Genomic DNA, 15,728 nt, shown 5'->3' with positions numbered 1-15,728 from the left:
ACCACGAAATGTTTACAATTGTAAAATTCCTGGTTTCTGCAGATCTTTCCTGGACGTGCCTCTCTGCTTTTGCATATGTAACGTCATAGCCAACCACTTCCTTGTGTGTGTGTATAAATTAATGCCTCTGTAACCTGGGGGCCTGGAGTCAAATTCCCTTGTCTCTGGAACACGGCGCACGTTTCCCAGGTGCTGGAGGGAAGGTTGGGGTGGGAAGCAGAAGTAAAGGTCCATGAGACTATAAGATCTAAGAGGGTAGGCAGAGACCCACTTTGCTCACCTCGGATACTGAGCACTCAGCATGGGGCCGGCTCCACTTGGGAACCCGAAAAATAAGCAAGTGGTAAAGAAAGAAAGGCCCGCTTGACAAGACGCAGCTGACGTCTCTGTCATAGTAGATTTTGGCCCATGGTTTGTCTGGGACAAGTCTCCATGGGGCTAATTTGAGCTTGAGAGAATCCAGAGAAGCCGGACAGTGGTATTACCCAGCCGTGGAGATGTCATGGCGCATCCCCCAGAGCTCCGCATCTAACAGTCCTTCAATAATTTCATATATGTTAGTCTCAGTACTTTGACCGGCTTTTAAAAGGTCTTTCCTCAATTGTTCCTGCTGCTCTCAATCCATCTGCCACTCAGGTCAGGGAGATCTCTTAACCCGGTGAAGCCGATTGTATATCCCTCTCTCAGAACCTCCGATGGCTTTCCACCTCTCTCCACCTAAAGCCCCGCCTTCTTCCTCAGAGATTTGGATTCCATGGGACCTGGGTCCTGACAACCCTTCTGATCTCATCACCGCTCACTCCACCTTATTCCCATGCCCACCAGTCACTCTGACCTTTCTCTTCCCCGATATCTGAACTCAGCCCCACTTCCAAGCCTTTGCACTCATGGTCCTGCCAGGGACTCCAGCTTTGGCTCCCCAGATGGCCAGAGTCTTCTCATCGTGCAAGTCCCAGCTCTCGGCTTGCCTCCTCAGAGAGGGTTGGCCTGCGTAGCTCATGGGAACTTGCCATCCCTTCCTCGGCCCATCACGCTTCCTCACATCACCTTCCTCAGACCTGTCGCCACGGCTGACAGGATCCTGTTGACCTATTTACTGGATGCCTCTTCCAATAGACTCTAGGCTCCTTGAGAGGTAGGACCCATTTGTCTGGTCTCCTCCTCTATCTCCTTCAGATACCGCCAGGCACATAGTAGATGCTCAGTGTGGAATGACCTCTAACTCCCCAAGGACAGGACTGAATTCCGCCCGGACCTTCCACAAGACTGCAAATACCAGAGGTGCTTGGCTGAAACTGGGGGTGGGGCTCCTGTCCTGGGGGCCCACCTGGGTATGTGTCAGCTTCCGGTTGGGTCCAGCGCCTGGAATGAAGGGTTCTTCCACCAGCTTCCACCTCACTGGAAGTCTATAGCACATACTACCCATGGCCTCCCCCCAACCCCCATCTTGAAAAACTGAGCTGCCTAATCAGGAACAAGGTCTGTGCAAAGGCTGAAGAAAACCCCTCCATGGGCACTTCCTCTAGCTGGTTGCTGATATTAGTCAGCACTTGAGAACATGTTAGGACAATCCTGAAATTTCATGGTTCAGGAACTTTTTTTTTTTTTTAAACATTCCAATTTCTAGTATGTAAGAAAGGTATGCTTCTGCTTCAGCTCACACTCTGAAACCCGTGCCACACCCTGAGTCACCGGCAGGTAGAAATGCTTTGTCACTGAGAGAGGCAGACGTGTGTGTCAGGAGTTACCTCAATGGCCGGCCTGGTGGGGGGAGTATAGTTACTGTTCCGGGGTGTTCTCAGGAAGGGCTCATTCTACGAGAGAACAGAAACCACAGGGAGAGGTTATTGGACAGCATCGAAGGTTACTTAGGAAAGAGAACTACGAATCCTGCCCTCCAGAATGATTTAATGTGACTTCTGCATGTAAATAGTAAGAACCCTACAAACGTAATTTAATTCATTCTCTCGAGGGTTTTACATAACAGCTCTGGCACAGGGTGCACAGGGAAAGGCCTCAGAAGGGTTCTGTGTGTGCTCTACTCAGGGTCCAAGGGTTGGCTCCTCCCCCTTGCCATGAAACATCCACCCAGTCCTCAAAATGATCTGTTTTCTTCCCTTTGTAATCTCTCTGGCGAGAGAGTCACATGACATCATTTTTTTTTCTTTTCCAGAAAGTATTGATTATCTATATATTGTATTTTATTTTATTTTTTCTTTGCCTCTTTCGAACTACATGTCTTACTCCCTTCAGGTTGGCCTCATGTTTCTCCTGGAACATTCTCCTCCTTCCTTACCCAGCTCCTGCTCACAAGCCCAGTTAAGATTCCAGTCTGTTCAGTCACAGGTGAGGGTTAGGGAGGAGGAGGAAACAGGCAAAGGAGAAACAGGAGAAGAGCAACGTAATGAGAACAGGCGAAAATGATAGGAAGCAAGGAGTTAATAAGACTGAGATCAGGAACTAACAAGTGGCCCCGGGGCTGTGGGCACTTTCCCAAGATGTGCTCAGTGGAGTGGAAGGGCCTTGTTCTAAATGTTTGGGAAGAAAATGGGAATGAGAAAGAAGAACCAGAATGTTGGGGTGGGGGGCCCACTGGGGATCCGGTCCAGTGGGTTGCAAACTGCCTGTGGGCTGATTCTAGTCAGGAGACATTTGTTTGGTTCTGCCTTACTTGGGCCTGAATGGTGTTAAAAAAGAAGCTGGGGAGGGGGGAGCAGAGAAGAGTCTGAATGCTTTGAGAAGAGGTATAGGGTCTCCAGTTCTGGCCCTACCCCTTCCTCTTGCCACATACATGGTCCCATTCACCCAGTTGTGCTCTACCCGCCATGGCACCAGAATTTGCAACCCCAGAAAGCCCCCATTTTACCGATGAAGAACTACAGAGATCCAGGATGGGGGAGGGACCCGGCTCAGGTAGAGAGCGATAGTGAGTGCCTGACAGGTCAGGCCTTTCTGCTCTGTTCCTCACACTAGGGTCAGGCTAGGCAGAGAAGAAGAGGGAGAGAGGGGCTCAGCAGTGGCCTTGACCCTCCTAGCCCGTGGCACAGATGCCAGATCCCTGGGACACGAAGCATTTCTCCTTCTTCTGGAGTCTCAAGTCTCGGTGTTCTTAGCTGAAGGGTGGGCCTGAGGACTACTCAGGGCTGAGGGCAGAAGCGTGCAAGGCCATCGAGGACTTACCATGCCATGTCACCGTGACCAACCGGGCTTGTCCCAGTGGATGTTACACAGCAGTCCCTGAGCATTCACCATCCGAGGACGGCAATGTGGGAGCATTTTAGAAATAACTGCGCCATGGGTGGAAGCACCCTGTGTGTTCAGGGCCCCACTCCAGGTGCTAGGATGAGGGGAGGCTATAAAGCTCGTGCTGGTCAGGCAGAGAGCACAAGACCCCAGGACACAGTGAAGCCTCAGGGACCAGTGTGCCCAGGAAGCCCAGTAGTTGCTGAGAAATGGCTGCAAGATCGGGCTGGAGGGGGTGTACGGACCTCGTAGAGGAGATGCTGTGTGTGGAGAGTCGCTGGTTATCACTCTCCCTTTGTCAAGGGAGCCCTGACCGGGAATAGGGGCTGGTGGCTGGAGCTAGTCACAGAGTGGCCAGCACGGGAAGACCCAGAGAGCAAAGGCTCACCTGCTCTCCTGGGAGCGCTGAAAGTCAGGCTGGGGGGGGGGGGTCTATTTGGTCCCATGACCCAAGGGTTGGGGGAGGGACCAGAGAGGGGAGAGGGAGTCAAAGGGGTCAGAGGTCAGGGAGACAGTGGAATGCAGTGGGGAGCCAAGCCAGAGCAGGAACCATGAGAACAGGTCCAGGCCAGAGACAGGGCTTGTCTTCGCTGACCATTGACGCCATCAGGCATGTGTGAGTCAGAGCGGTGTAGGGGCCCAGAGTGGAGCAGGTCATGTAAAAAGAGATTCGAGTTAGCCTGCAGCTCTCCTGGGCTAGATCTGGAGCACCGGTGGCTAGAAAGTGAAGCCAAATGATTGTATCACAGGAGTGTTCTACAAAGATGCTGTGGCCTGCCTGGGTTGGGGGGCAGGGCGGGCAGTGCCAGGACAGCCTCCTGTTGTGCGTCAGCCGTGTGAGTCAGCGGCCTGCAGGGACGGTCAGGCCCCTCTTGGTCGTGTTACCGCGTGCGCAGGTCTGTGGTGAAGGAGTGGCGGTGTTCTGTGTGGCTCACACTGCCCTTGGGGGGCACAGTCAAGGCCAGGGCCAACCCCCAGCGGGCGTCCGTTCCAGGGTGACATGAGTACCATGCCAGGTTTGCAAGACTCCTCTGGCTGAGGGAAGGGACGGGAAGGCTCAGGGAAAGGGGGTGGCAGTGACAGGAAAGAGGTTATAACAGAAGGACAGGGAGTGCCCTCGGACACATCTACCTGATCCCATGCCAGTCCCTGTGTGCTGGCTCAGGACCTGTGAGGCTGATTTCATAACCCGTCCAGGGACAGCCACATGGTAGTCAGAGAAGCACTGCCTGAGACTAAGGGAGCTTCAGTAGAGGCTGTGCTGGTGCCTCGGGAGGGGAGGGGAATGGAGAAACTCCTCTACCACAGGACCTGGAGTGTGGACGGGACTCTGAGGCCCTCCTCACCGGGATCCTTGGGTTATAGAATTCTCTGTGGTTACGATGGGAAGGGCCACATGGCCGTTAGCACACAGCGTGAGGAGGATGTGAACGGGGGTGGGAGGAAGAGGATGGGGACTGGTGGGGGGCACGAGGGAGGGTCCCATCAGATAGGGCACCTCCCGTCCCACACCCGCTAAACTGTATAAACCACAGTGATACAGACAGAAAGAGGGAAGTCCTGAGGATCAGAGAGGTGGGGGAGACAAATACTTCTTCCCTGTTTTGACGTTTCTGGCTCAAAAATTAGTCTTTGAATGGATGTGTGTTGAGTTTGGGGTGATGGTGGGGTGAGGCAGGCTAGGAGACTTAGAAATCCACAGCATTCAAAAGGTGACAGTGTCCCCCATGTGTATTTCAAAATACAAACCTTGCTAAATGGTAAAGTAAGTATAAGAGAGCACAACAGACCTCTGCTTTTTGTAAAGATGAAATATTGGATGAGATAACCCTTAAAATTTTTTCAGTTTCTCTCTTTCTCTGTGCCCCCCTCCCAGTGCCTCTCTCTGGGGCCCTGTTCTTGTCAGTCCCCTGATAACACATTTAAGACACCTTCGGGGCAACCTTACACCACCCAGGGCATCCCGGGGGGAAGCTCTCTTAAAGGTTAGAAGAACAGAACTGGAGTTTGAGAAAGGAGAGGTGAAGACACGGGTGGTCCTGAGCACAGATATTTACCAGGAAACCGTGGAAACAGACAACCCTCAGAGCAAGGGGATGTGGAGAGAGGGAAAACAGAATAGAGGTGGCACATGACAGTGGGAGATTGTCCCCATTTTTGGGACAAGAAGGGACAGCAGCTAGAAGAACGGCACCATCGGGGAGGCACTACAGCTAGGAATGCCCACGGAAATGGGTTTCACGGAGGCCACGGAGGCCACGGAGGCCATGGTTCACCCTGATGAGTGTTCAGAGCAGGTCAGAGGAGTAAGAGGGGAGGGAGAAGACTGTGGGTCTTCAAAGCCCGAGGAGGAGCCACAGCCAGCTGTCCTGGGTTAGGGAAGGCAGTGAGAGCAGAAAGGGGACAATGGTCACAGTCCACGGGGCGGCTGATCAGAAGTCTAACAGAAATCCAGGGAGTGAGGCTAAGGGCCTGGCCTGGCCTGGCTGACAATCTGCAGCAGGGGGAGGAGCCCGGAGGGGCAGGGAGGAGGCTCCATCCCGCCTCCTCCTCTCCGCTGGGTCCTGCCTGTTGCCTCTATGTTTAGACACCCTGAGGACTGAAATATGTGCCTCCTGGCCCCTGTCAGCTCACACAGAGATGCTGGCGGACTTTTATAGAGCTCTACGGCACAGGGGAGGGAGCAGATGGGACGCGAGGAACTCGGAGTGCCGCTTTGCCTGGTGTGGTGGAGTGGGGCTGGCCAACAGATGGATCCTTTTGGAATGGGGTTGCCTGGCAACGGCTTCTCCCAGGCTGGGCTTCTATGGCTCTCCTCCGCTTACCAATGGCTCAGTCAGGCTCTGTCCAGAAGAAGCAGCAGAGCCCGCTGTGGCTAGAGTCACACCCTTTTGGGACTCCTTGCCGGGTCTGGGACAGGGAGTGGCTCAGGTGACCTTGAGGCCCGTGGTGACTGTGGTGACCGGGCCCTCCCTGCTCCCTGACCAGGTGCTGAGGCTCCAGCCTGGTACTTAATACATGTTTCTGGGGAAGGGAGGGAACAGGACGGCTCCCTGGAACCGGTTATTACTTTTACTCTTGAATGGCAGGAGAATCGACAGATTGGAGAGGATTTTCCGTGGCTGCTTTTCAGGATGGCCATATAGGTTGTTTAAACACTCAAATGCTTACCTCCAGTATCGTTTCCAGCCACTGCTCTGAGTCCCCAAATGCCCTTACTACCCAGGCTGCCTGGTCCTTCCCCCCAAACACTCCTGGACAGGCTCAGGATCTAGTAATTAAACCATTCACACCTGGCCCAGGAGGTCCCCCAGGACTGGGTCCGGCCCTCCAGCTGGAGGCATCTGTGTTACCTCATGTGACTACTCCTTCCTTCCGAGCTCTAGACCCAGGAACTGAGCCCTTTACCCCCCCGGCCTCACTTCCCCATCCCTTCCTCCCCTGGCCCTTGCTCTCCTGCTGGGGACGGAGGCTGGGCTCGGGGAGGTGGGAGCATGGGTGCGGGCAGGGGTGCCCATCCTCTCTGGAGCCCCGGCAGACACAGGGGGGAGCTGCAGGCCCATTTGCTGCTCAGCTGGGAGGGTTGGAGAGGCTGAGGCAGCCTGACCCCAGGGGAGAAACCCAGCCTCCCAGACTGGGTCAGGTCCTTCTGCTTTTACAGCCACTGAGGGCCATCTGGCTTCAGCCTTATTTGGTTAAAAAACCATTAAGACAGGGCCTAGGAAAGGGAGCCGAAAGCAGTGGGAACACTAACCTGCCCCCACCCTAGGCCTGAAATCAAGTTGAACCACCACTTACATTTTCCTCCTTAAAAGGAGCCCTGAGCTGCCTCCTCCAGCCCAGTGGCAAGGCTGGTCTTCCCAGCCCCTCCTCCACGCAGCTCCCCATGCTCTCTGCTGCTCTCCTCCTTGACCCTATCCCTGCTGGGAACTCACCCTCCAGGCTCTCAGACCACCAATCACAACCTCAGAGCTGGCTGGCTTCCCACTAAGGTTTCTGACCCCAGGGCAGACTCGCCCATGGGCCCCAAGGGCTGTAGCCAAAATGAGCCTTCCTGCCACACTTCTGGCTTCTTGGCGCCCCTGCTGCCGCACCACCAGGAACCCACGGCTCTTATCCTGGTCCTCTGCTTCTGCTGGAGCCCAGGCCTCCCTTCCCACCGGCTTCTCCCATTCTCAAAGAAGTGCTTCTTCTCCATCTCCTCCTATCACTTCCCGTCGACTCCCTCCCATCCTCCGAAGCTCTCCTGCGCACCCACTCGAGGGGCTGTGGTGTGGGAACAGGGGAGGGCGAGGTCTGAGCTGCGGGCTCTGGGGAAGGGCAGTGCACGTCCTCCCCCATTACCTGAGTGGGACAGGAGAGGGCTATATCTGTTGCCAGGTCCAGGCTCTCCGTTTTCTTTCCTAGCGGTTCAAGCTACAGGGGGGAGACAAGACAGGCCCGCTGAAGTGAGCATTCCCTTAGCAGCACCTTGTGTTGGAGATAGCTCCCAGCCTGATGTCCGGGGGGTTGGCTTCCTCTCCTAGCTTGGCTGTGGGGCGCTGGGCAAGCCTCTCCCTTCCTCGCAAAGTCCTAGAGCTTGGCTGGCAGGGCTGGCGAGAGGCTTGGGTAACACATCTCACACGGCCTCACCCAGCGCCTGGCACGTGGAGAATGTTGAATAAGCGTGAGGGGTCTTGCCTTCCTCGGAGAGCCCCCTCGTCCCCAGGTCAAAGGGCAAAGGAGAGGGGGAAGTTGATGCTGGAAAACTAAGGACTGCATATTTTCAGTTCTACAGACTTCTAGAGACATGCCAGCTGCTGCTCCTTTCTACCGTGCCTGCAAAGGGAGGCCAGGAGCGAGCCTTGTTCTGTAGGGCTGCTGCTTTGTCAGACTAGAGCCCCAGAGACCCAGGGATGCCCCCACTGATTTTACCATATTGACCCAAAGGGCTCTGGAGAGCTGGGAGTGGAATTTCTGACTTGGGTGGAGGCAGTCTGGCGCGAAGAAGGACATATCCAGGCGCCCATCCTGAAAGAGAAATGGATTTCTTCAAGATCCTATTGGTACAGAGAGTAGAGAGGGGGTTGCAGCTGGTCGGCCTCACCCCTGGGATTGACCACTCAGTGCCCCCATCCCGTTGGAGAAGTTCCAGGCCACTGGCCTTTTATAGGACCGTGTCGCCTTGAGAGGGAGAGAAGAACAATCCCACAGATTAACAGCCTTGGGTGACCCCAGCCCCCACCCTCCTTTCTGGCCCCATAATTCCCCTTATTTAATGTGTTTTAAAAGCATTATATTTATTTTTAGGCACAGTTGTGCAATGCCTAGCCCATGCCATGGTCTAGGGAATGAGATTCTAGTCCCTGAGGAACTCTTGGCTAGCCAGCCAGGAAAAGCTACTTCCCAGCCTTTGGCCAGCTGGTTCTAGCGGTCTTGGTGGGGAGAACAGGGGACAGGCTGGGCAAAGTCAACATGGGGACACCTGCCACCCGCATCTCTCTGGAGGTGATCAGGGGTGCCCAAGGCTTCTTCCAGCTTCCCTCCATCTAGGCAAGGCCCTTAGCATGGAGGCTCAGGAGGAGAGAACTGAGTCCCCACCCTGGTGAGCTCACAGAGTTCGTTTCCTCCAAGTGTCAGGGGGAGAGCATAGCCAGAGGGTGCGGAGACCCCATTCCCCAGCACCCTCCTTCAGTACTTCAGTGGTGGGTGGGTGACAGAAAGGGAATCATCTGAAGTTGGATATGTCCAACCCATGCCTCTCTGTCCCTTATTCCCTGTGTGACTTTAGGAAGGATTCTGCACACCTCTAAGCCTCTATTACCTGGGGATGAAGAAACTCATGACAAGGTCATTGTGAACGGTTTACCTAGGCAAACACAGGGCTTGGTGGGGGGAGGGGTGCTCCACAAAGTGGGGGCTGCTGTCCGCGGTAATGAGTGCATCCCACATCAGGCTGCCACAAGGAACACAGCTCAGGTGTTCCAGGAGGCTGTGCCACGAGACCAGACTCTGGAGAGCTGCCCGTGCCTTTCCCATCGTCTTCACACGCTCGGGAAAGCCCTCGGCATCTCTGTCTTGAATTTCTTCCTCCTCCTTCCCAGGAGCCCCAGCCAGCAGGGCAGGGAGCCTACCGCCAGGAGGGGGAGCCGGACGTTGCGGAAGAAGGGCTGAAGCACCACAGAGAAGTCCTCTTGGGAGTCATAGCGGCCAGACTCCACCAGCTCCCGCATGCTGCTCTGCGGACACAAGCAGGCTGCCCTCAGCACAGGCCCCGGGGCCACCGGGGAGTTGTTGGCGGGAGGCCAGGGTGTGGCGGCTGACACCTCTGCCCCCATCTCCCTACCCAAGAGGGTGACTCAACCCTTCCCCTGAGAACACAGACACACGTGATGGCAAATCTCTTTCCAGAGAATTGGAAACAGGTTGGTTCACCTTTAGGTTTGCTGTTGAGTGAACTGCCAGCTCTGAAGGTCAAGGCAGGAAGTCCCACAAGGGGTAAGAAGCCGGGGAGAGTCTCCAGGGAGCCCCTGGGGGCTCAGGACCAGCCGCCTCCCTATTCGTGCCTGCGTGGCCTGTCTCTTGAGGAGGGGAGGAAGGGAGTCCCTGGGGTGCAGGGAAGGGGAAGGCCCACCCATGGAGCACTCAGAGCTACTGACCTCTTTAGGCCAAGCATGGGGCTAAGCCATGAGGGCAGGAGGGCTTGGGGGGCTTTGCCACATGGATTCCTCTGGGATGAATCTAACAGAGTGCCCGAGACACTTCCGCCAGGTGGGGCACAGGAAGGGGCCCTGAGGGTGACGTCCCTCCAACCCTGACCAGCTCTTCCCTTCCCTGAGTGTGGGCGTGTTGACCGAGTAGGGGGAGAGCTCTCCCTGTGCTGGCGCCCTTCTTGGTCTCACCTGGTAGGCTTGGCTGATGGCCTCCAACCTGGCCAGCTCTTGGGAGCTCTCCCGAGGGGTCAGAACGCAGTTACATAACACGCTGCACAAAGAGGGGGAGATGGGAGGGCCCAGCTCTGTGGGGTGGTTCTCTTGAGCCCTGGCTTAGGAGCACACGGGCCCTGGGGCTCTGATGCTCATTCTCTGGGGCAGGTTCGAGGCCTGACGCAGGGACTGGACAAAGTCCTGAGGGCAGGCGACCGAGCAGCCTCTCATAGCGATAGAACACAAACACCGGATGGCAGGCACTGGGCCTGTGGCAAAGTATGCGGAACAAATGACCTTAGGCAATGAAAATCTGATGTTTAATTTTTAAGAATAAAAGTAAAATGCATCCTGGGGCATCAGAGCTTGTATTCGGGGGCCTCTGAAGCTCCTGCCCTCACATGCCTCCTTAGCTCTCCCTAGCATCCCCCTTCATCATGAACTGTGCATTCAGAACGAATCTGGATGAATTCCATCATGAATTATTTCATGCTCATGCAATACGCTTCATGTTAAAACCGGTATTATCAGGATGCCTGGGTGGCTCAGTTGGTTAAGCGGCTGCCTTCGGCTCAGGTCATGATCCCAGCGTCCTGGGATCGAGTCCCACATCGGGCTTCTTGCTCGGCAGGGAGCCTGCTTCTCCCTCTGCCTCTGCCTGCCACTCTGTCTGCCTATGCTCGCTCGCTCGCTCTCCCTCTCTCTCTCTGACCAATAAATAAATAAAATCTTTAAAAAAACAAACAAACCGGTATTATCTCTCAAGCACTGAGAATAGTGCTGGGCACACAGTAGGTTCTGTAAAACTATTTGTTAAAGAAACAAATGAAAGTATGAGGTAGGAAGACAAAACACGTACCTAAACACGTACCTACGTGCCGCTCACCCCACTTAGGAAACAGAACACTCCCCTCTGAAGTCCCCGGTGTGCTCCGTCCCCATAAAGGTCACCGAATGATGTGCATCGTTTCCCTACTTTCTGTTTCAATACGACCATGTACGTATACAACCGCACGTTTCCCCTTTTTGCTGGCTGGGCCATGCTGTGTCTCAAACGCCAGCCTTGGTCCCAGCCCTGACCCTCTCCCTTGGGGCTCCCATGTCACAGGGCTCCCTCGTGGCATCCTGAGGTTGGGGAAGGGAGGAGCCCATCTCCAGCTTCTCAGAAGGGGGTGGTCCTGACACAAGACCCCCTTTGCAGACTTGGATCCATGGATACACCGAGTCACAGAGACCCCGAAGAGTCACCACTGTGAAAGCGAGACCAGGAGGAGAGCGCTTCTCTGGCAGGGGCGGGGAGGGGGGGTGGGTGGGGGAGGGGGGTGGCCAGCCCCTGCCTACCTGGCCTGCTGCACAGGGCACCTGTCCGGATTGCCCAGAAACACCTGCCGCAGGATGCTGGGGCTCAGGAAGTCCACAAGGTTGACCAGGGCTCTGGGCACCTATGGGCAAGGCTGCAGGTGAGAGAGGGGCCCTGGGGCCTTCCTCAAGCTGCCTTAGGGCCCTGAGAAGTGGCTCCCTACAGAACTCCAGCTCACGTGTCCCTGAGTGTGCTTTTGGGAGGACGTGGACACAACATCACTGCTTAGGGCCCTGCCGGCTATGCCGCCCGCTGTGGGCTGCGGGGTGCGCAGCACCTCCTGGCAGGGACAACATGGTGGACCAGCGTCTAAAGGCCGACAGCTCAGCTCCATTCGGCCGACAGCTCAGCTCCATTCGGCCATCAGCTAGTGAGCTTCTGATTGGCTGAGCCAGGTGCCCTATTTGCCATTTCCCTCCAGCCCAACATGGACCAGCTCTGCTGAGCAGGCCTGGGGACTCGGCCACCCCGAGAAGCACTGGATAGTAGGAGGGCTCCCCCCAGGCAGCTGGAACCCCTAGTCTGTGTCCGGGGGTGGAAAGACAACAAGCTCTTGGGAGCAGGACCAGAGAGGGGTTGCTCTAGATACAGGCTATGGCTCAGTGGGCAGCACGAGGGGCACTCTGTTGTGGCCACGAGGGAAGGTCTCAGGTGCCGGGGGGTACCAGGGGGCGGGCAGCAATGAGCACGCCAGCTATCTTGTCATCAAGCCTGAAATCCTTCTGTGATGATTCCAAATGGGAGAGGTTTCCCCAAACTCTGGAGAGGGGAGGCGCCCGTGCCCTTGGCTGTCTCCTTCAGGGGAGGGGATGTCTCGCCTGCCTTCCCCCATCCTCCCTCCCCCCACCCACATGCTTGAGCTGTGTCCAGCTTGTCCGAGCCTCCACCCACCTCTCTATGCAGGATGTCCAAAGCGTTGCGGAGATGGTCAAAAAAGTTGGCTGCAGAATACAGATTCTGGGAAGACACAGGAGGGAGAGGAGGAGCTGGTTCGGAAGAGGGGGCAGTGGGGCAGCTGAAGACCCCCCGCAGGTTCTACCCCCAGGACTACTTCTTCCTCTGCCTTCTCCCTCTGACCAGCTCATCATGTCAGAATCTGAGCAGTTGGTTCCTCGTTACTATCAGAGATGGGCCAGCCAGAAGCCTGGAACCTTCAGCCAGAGCTTCTGTTTAGGAGTGAACGTGCAGGTCCTCCCTTCCCACTGCCGGGGTTCACAGTTTCTCTGCTTCCTGAGTTCTCAGGAATTGTAAGAGGGGACTAGAAGCCCCATTCCTGCCACCTGCTACCTCACAGCCGCTGGGACACAGAGGTGGGTGGAGGCAGAAACCCGAGGCTCATGGGATAAAAGGAGGATAATTGTCGCTGGACAATCCTAGGGTCGATTCAAGGGACTAGTCTCCAAGAGGACCTCCAAGGCCTCCCAGTCAATGTCAGGAACAATGAGTGGGCCTGCCTGCCCCTGGCCCCGACCCCCCATACCGAATCTGTGCAGTAGTCACATAAATCACTGCCTCCAATCAGCACGGTGATGACCTTCCAGTCCTTGTGGAAATTCACTCTCTACACGGGAGGAGGAAAATGCTCGGTGACTTCCAACAAAAAAACAAAAATGCCACAGCCCTAGGAAATCCATTCAGCCCTCTAAGACTTCCTTGCCCACTCAAAATAATGGAATCAGAATCTCAGAGCTGGAAGAATTTTGGAAGCTTATTATGGACCACAGAACCTTAGCATCAGGAGGGACGTTCAAGATCACTGTGATCGGGGGCAGCCCACCCCCCCCACCCCCCACCGCCATGGACGTAATGTCCTCTAGGGCCTCAGACACGGGCCGTCCTACCATGGCTTAAATGCCTCTAGAGTGCCATGGCTCACTGTTTTCATGGCGGACCATTCCATTTGAGGACTTCAGTGGGTTAGAAAATTAGTGTTTAAAAATAACTGTAAATTCGACTCACATGGTCATCTCTCATCCTCTGGACCAGAGTCTGGACTTGGCTCATAAGTTCCCTGGGAAGGAGAGGAAAGCAGTCCTATGGGGGAACTAGTGCCTGGGTTTTTCCTTCTACAGAGCCTGAACTGGAGGTTTCCATGGCATTATCCCCATTGCCTGGCCTGCCAGAGACCTTTAGGTTCATGGACAAGGAGCCACTTGCCTGTTCTGGAAAGTTATTACAACAAATAACCCATCGAAAAGCCAATTATCGGTGCCAATTATCTGTTTGTCCTAAGCCACACAGTCTAGGGTACTGTCAACTCTATTTGTTACTCGTGGTCTCCTTTCTAGGATTCCACATTCAATGTGTCTTTTAGGGTTCCATGTTGGGAAACCATTTGTCTCCTTTGCAGGACTAGTCTAGGTGATGAAAATAGATCTATGAAGGTTTTAGCATTTTAGCATACTTCCTCTTTTCCCCCTGGCTGCCAGGAAGCTGAGAGTCTGATAGTCAGGCAGAAGAACTGCAGGATTGCTCCTCCTGACCCGGTTCCTTCTTCCCCATCCCCCTGCTACCAGTGGCTGTGACTTTTCTCACTTACGTCCATGTTCCTTGTGCTATTTTTTTTTTCAGTAAACTTAGCCAGATGCTTCTTTTAGAAAGAGGTGGTGGAGTAAGTATACACTGTATACATGCCTGGGTTTATAAATCATGGAAAGACTAGATCTTAAGCATCCCACTTGATATGAACACATATTAAGCTCCCCACTAGTTCTGGCCCCCGTTATGGGTCTGGGTGAGTTGGATCCATGGCACAGTGATTTCCTGGGACCTGCCACTGGGTCCATCTGTCCCCAGATGTTTTCATTGCCAAGAAGGGTCTTCCCAGGTTGGCAGGCAGTGCCCATCAGCTAGAAAGGCGTGGGCCCAACAGAGGTGGGGGGAGTGACAGTGTGTTGGGGGCCCAGATGGCCAGGCCAGAAGCAAGGAAACCGGGCTGCAGGGGCCACTAAGAGCAAGGTGAGGGGCCTCCCGAGACCACCCTGGGGGGCTGAGCAGTCCTGTTTCTCAACTGCATTTCCTACTCACTCCAGAGGGGGCTAGGGACAGGCCATGGTGCATTGCCCCAGGAGCCTCCAAGGCTGGAGATTCTGGCTTGCCCATTCATCTGTTGGCACTCCCCGATCTTTTCGGGGAACTGCCACTTGTGACTCTTGGGAGGAGCAAATCTCTCTAGCACCATTATGTCATGGTGAGAATCAGAACTTGGATGAGGTTAGTCGGTTAGTTGCATGATTAGAACATGCCGCCCAAGGAGCGAGGTCAGGAGTTCAGCCTCTAGGGCCATGGCTCCTGTCCCAGTGGCAGCCTCTCTGGCCTCCCTGCTGCAGCCCTAGTCACAGAGGCAGCCAGGGAAGAGAGTGGCTGAAGACCTCCCGGATCATTGCTATAAATGGAGAAATGTCCCCTTGGCACGTGGAGGTCAGGCTCACCATCTCAAAGGGGACCACATACCTCCCCCTCATTGCCACCCCCCGCAACAGGCCCTCCTCCCCAAATGCCATACTCAGCCTTTGCTCCAGGAACAGCCTGATTAAGGAATGCATTTGTGTCATTGGCATTGCCCGTGCCCACTGCGTAGCCTGTGAGATTTCCGTTAAACTCCCGAAGGATGTCTGGAAGAGCAGGGGGTGAACAGGACACGGAGAATTTAAGAGGGAGGGGCAGGGTATCTTTTCTGCTCCAGGCTCCCCAGAGTGGGTTTTTTACCATCTTCATGCAGCTGGGGTGGTTGGGGGTTGGTGTGTGCCTGGCAGGGACTGGGGCTCTCTGAGCGGAAATGACCTGATGACACGGTGGGCCAAGGCAGGAAGGGCCTCTCAGCTTCCCTCCCCTCCCCTCCCCTCCTCTCCATTCTTCCCTCCCTCCGTCCCTCTGTCCCTCTGTCCCTCTGTCCCTCCCTCCCATCCCTTCACAGTGCAGGGCATATTCACGATCTCATTGGATGGTTTCTGCACCCCCTGGGCCGTTGAAAGAACCTGAGGCTCAGAATGTTCGGAGACTCGCTCTAGGTCACTTGGCAAGTACAGAGAAGAGCCAGGACTTGAACCCAGGCCTCAGGGCTCCAAATAGAGTGTTTAGGACACCCCCTTCAGCTACCTGTCCCTGGGCCTCTGCCCCCACTCAATGGTAGTATGCAAAGATGACTTCCTCCTCTCTTAGCTGGGGCATTCTTAGGAAGCCGGGGCTCAGGGGGAACTGGTGGACAGACTTGAGCCCCT

The 15,728-nt window shown here is 55.2% G+C and overlaps 1 protein-coding gene across 1 annotated transcript in view; it reads right to left on the bottom strand.

The window, feature by feature from the left end:
* The window catches only part of LOC111139296 (phospholipase B1), a 155,457-nt gene that overhangs the window by 21,110 nt on the left and 118,619 nt on the right, over nucleotides 1–15,728 (bottom strand). Inside the window, 10 exon segments of the mRNA XM_022491535.1 lie at nucleotides 1,749–1,814; nucleotides 7,588–7,659; nucleotides 8,158–8,253; nucleotides 9,357–9,461; nucleotides 10,125–10,206; nucleotides 11,490–11,590; nucleotides 12,400–12,465; nucleotides 12,989–13,069; nucleotides 13,468–13,519; nucleotides 15,014–15,122. Of these exon segments, the coding sequence (XP_022347243.1) occupies nucleotides 1,749–1,814; nucleotides 7,588–7,659; nucleotides 8,158–8,253; nucleotides 9,357–9,461; nucleotides 10,125–10,206; nucleotides 11,490–11,590; nucleotides 12,400–12,465; nucleotides 12,989–13,069; nucleotides 13,468–13,519; nucleotides 15,014–15,122 (830 nt within the window).

Source organism: Enhydra lutris, unplaced genomic scaffold, assembly GCF_002288905.1.
Source record: "Enhydra lutris kenyoni isolate GAN:26980312 unplaced genomic scaffold, ASM228890v2 scaffoldscaffold98, whole genome shotgun sequence".
Lineage (NCBI taxonomy): Eukaryota > Metazoa > Chordata > Mammalia > Carnivora > Mustelidae > Enhydra > Enhydra lutris.
This window is presented reverse-complemented; position numbering and strand designations above follow the sequence as displayed.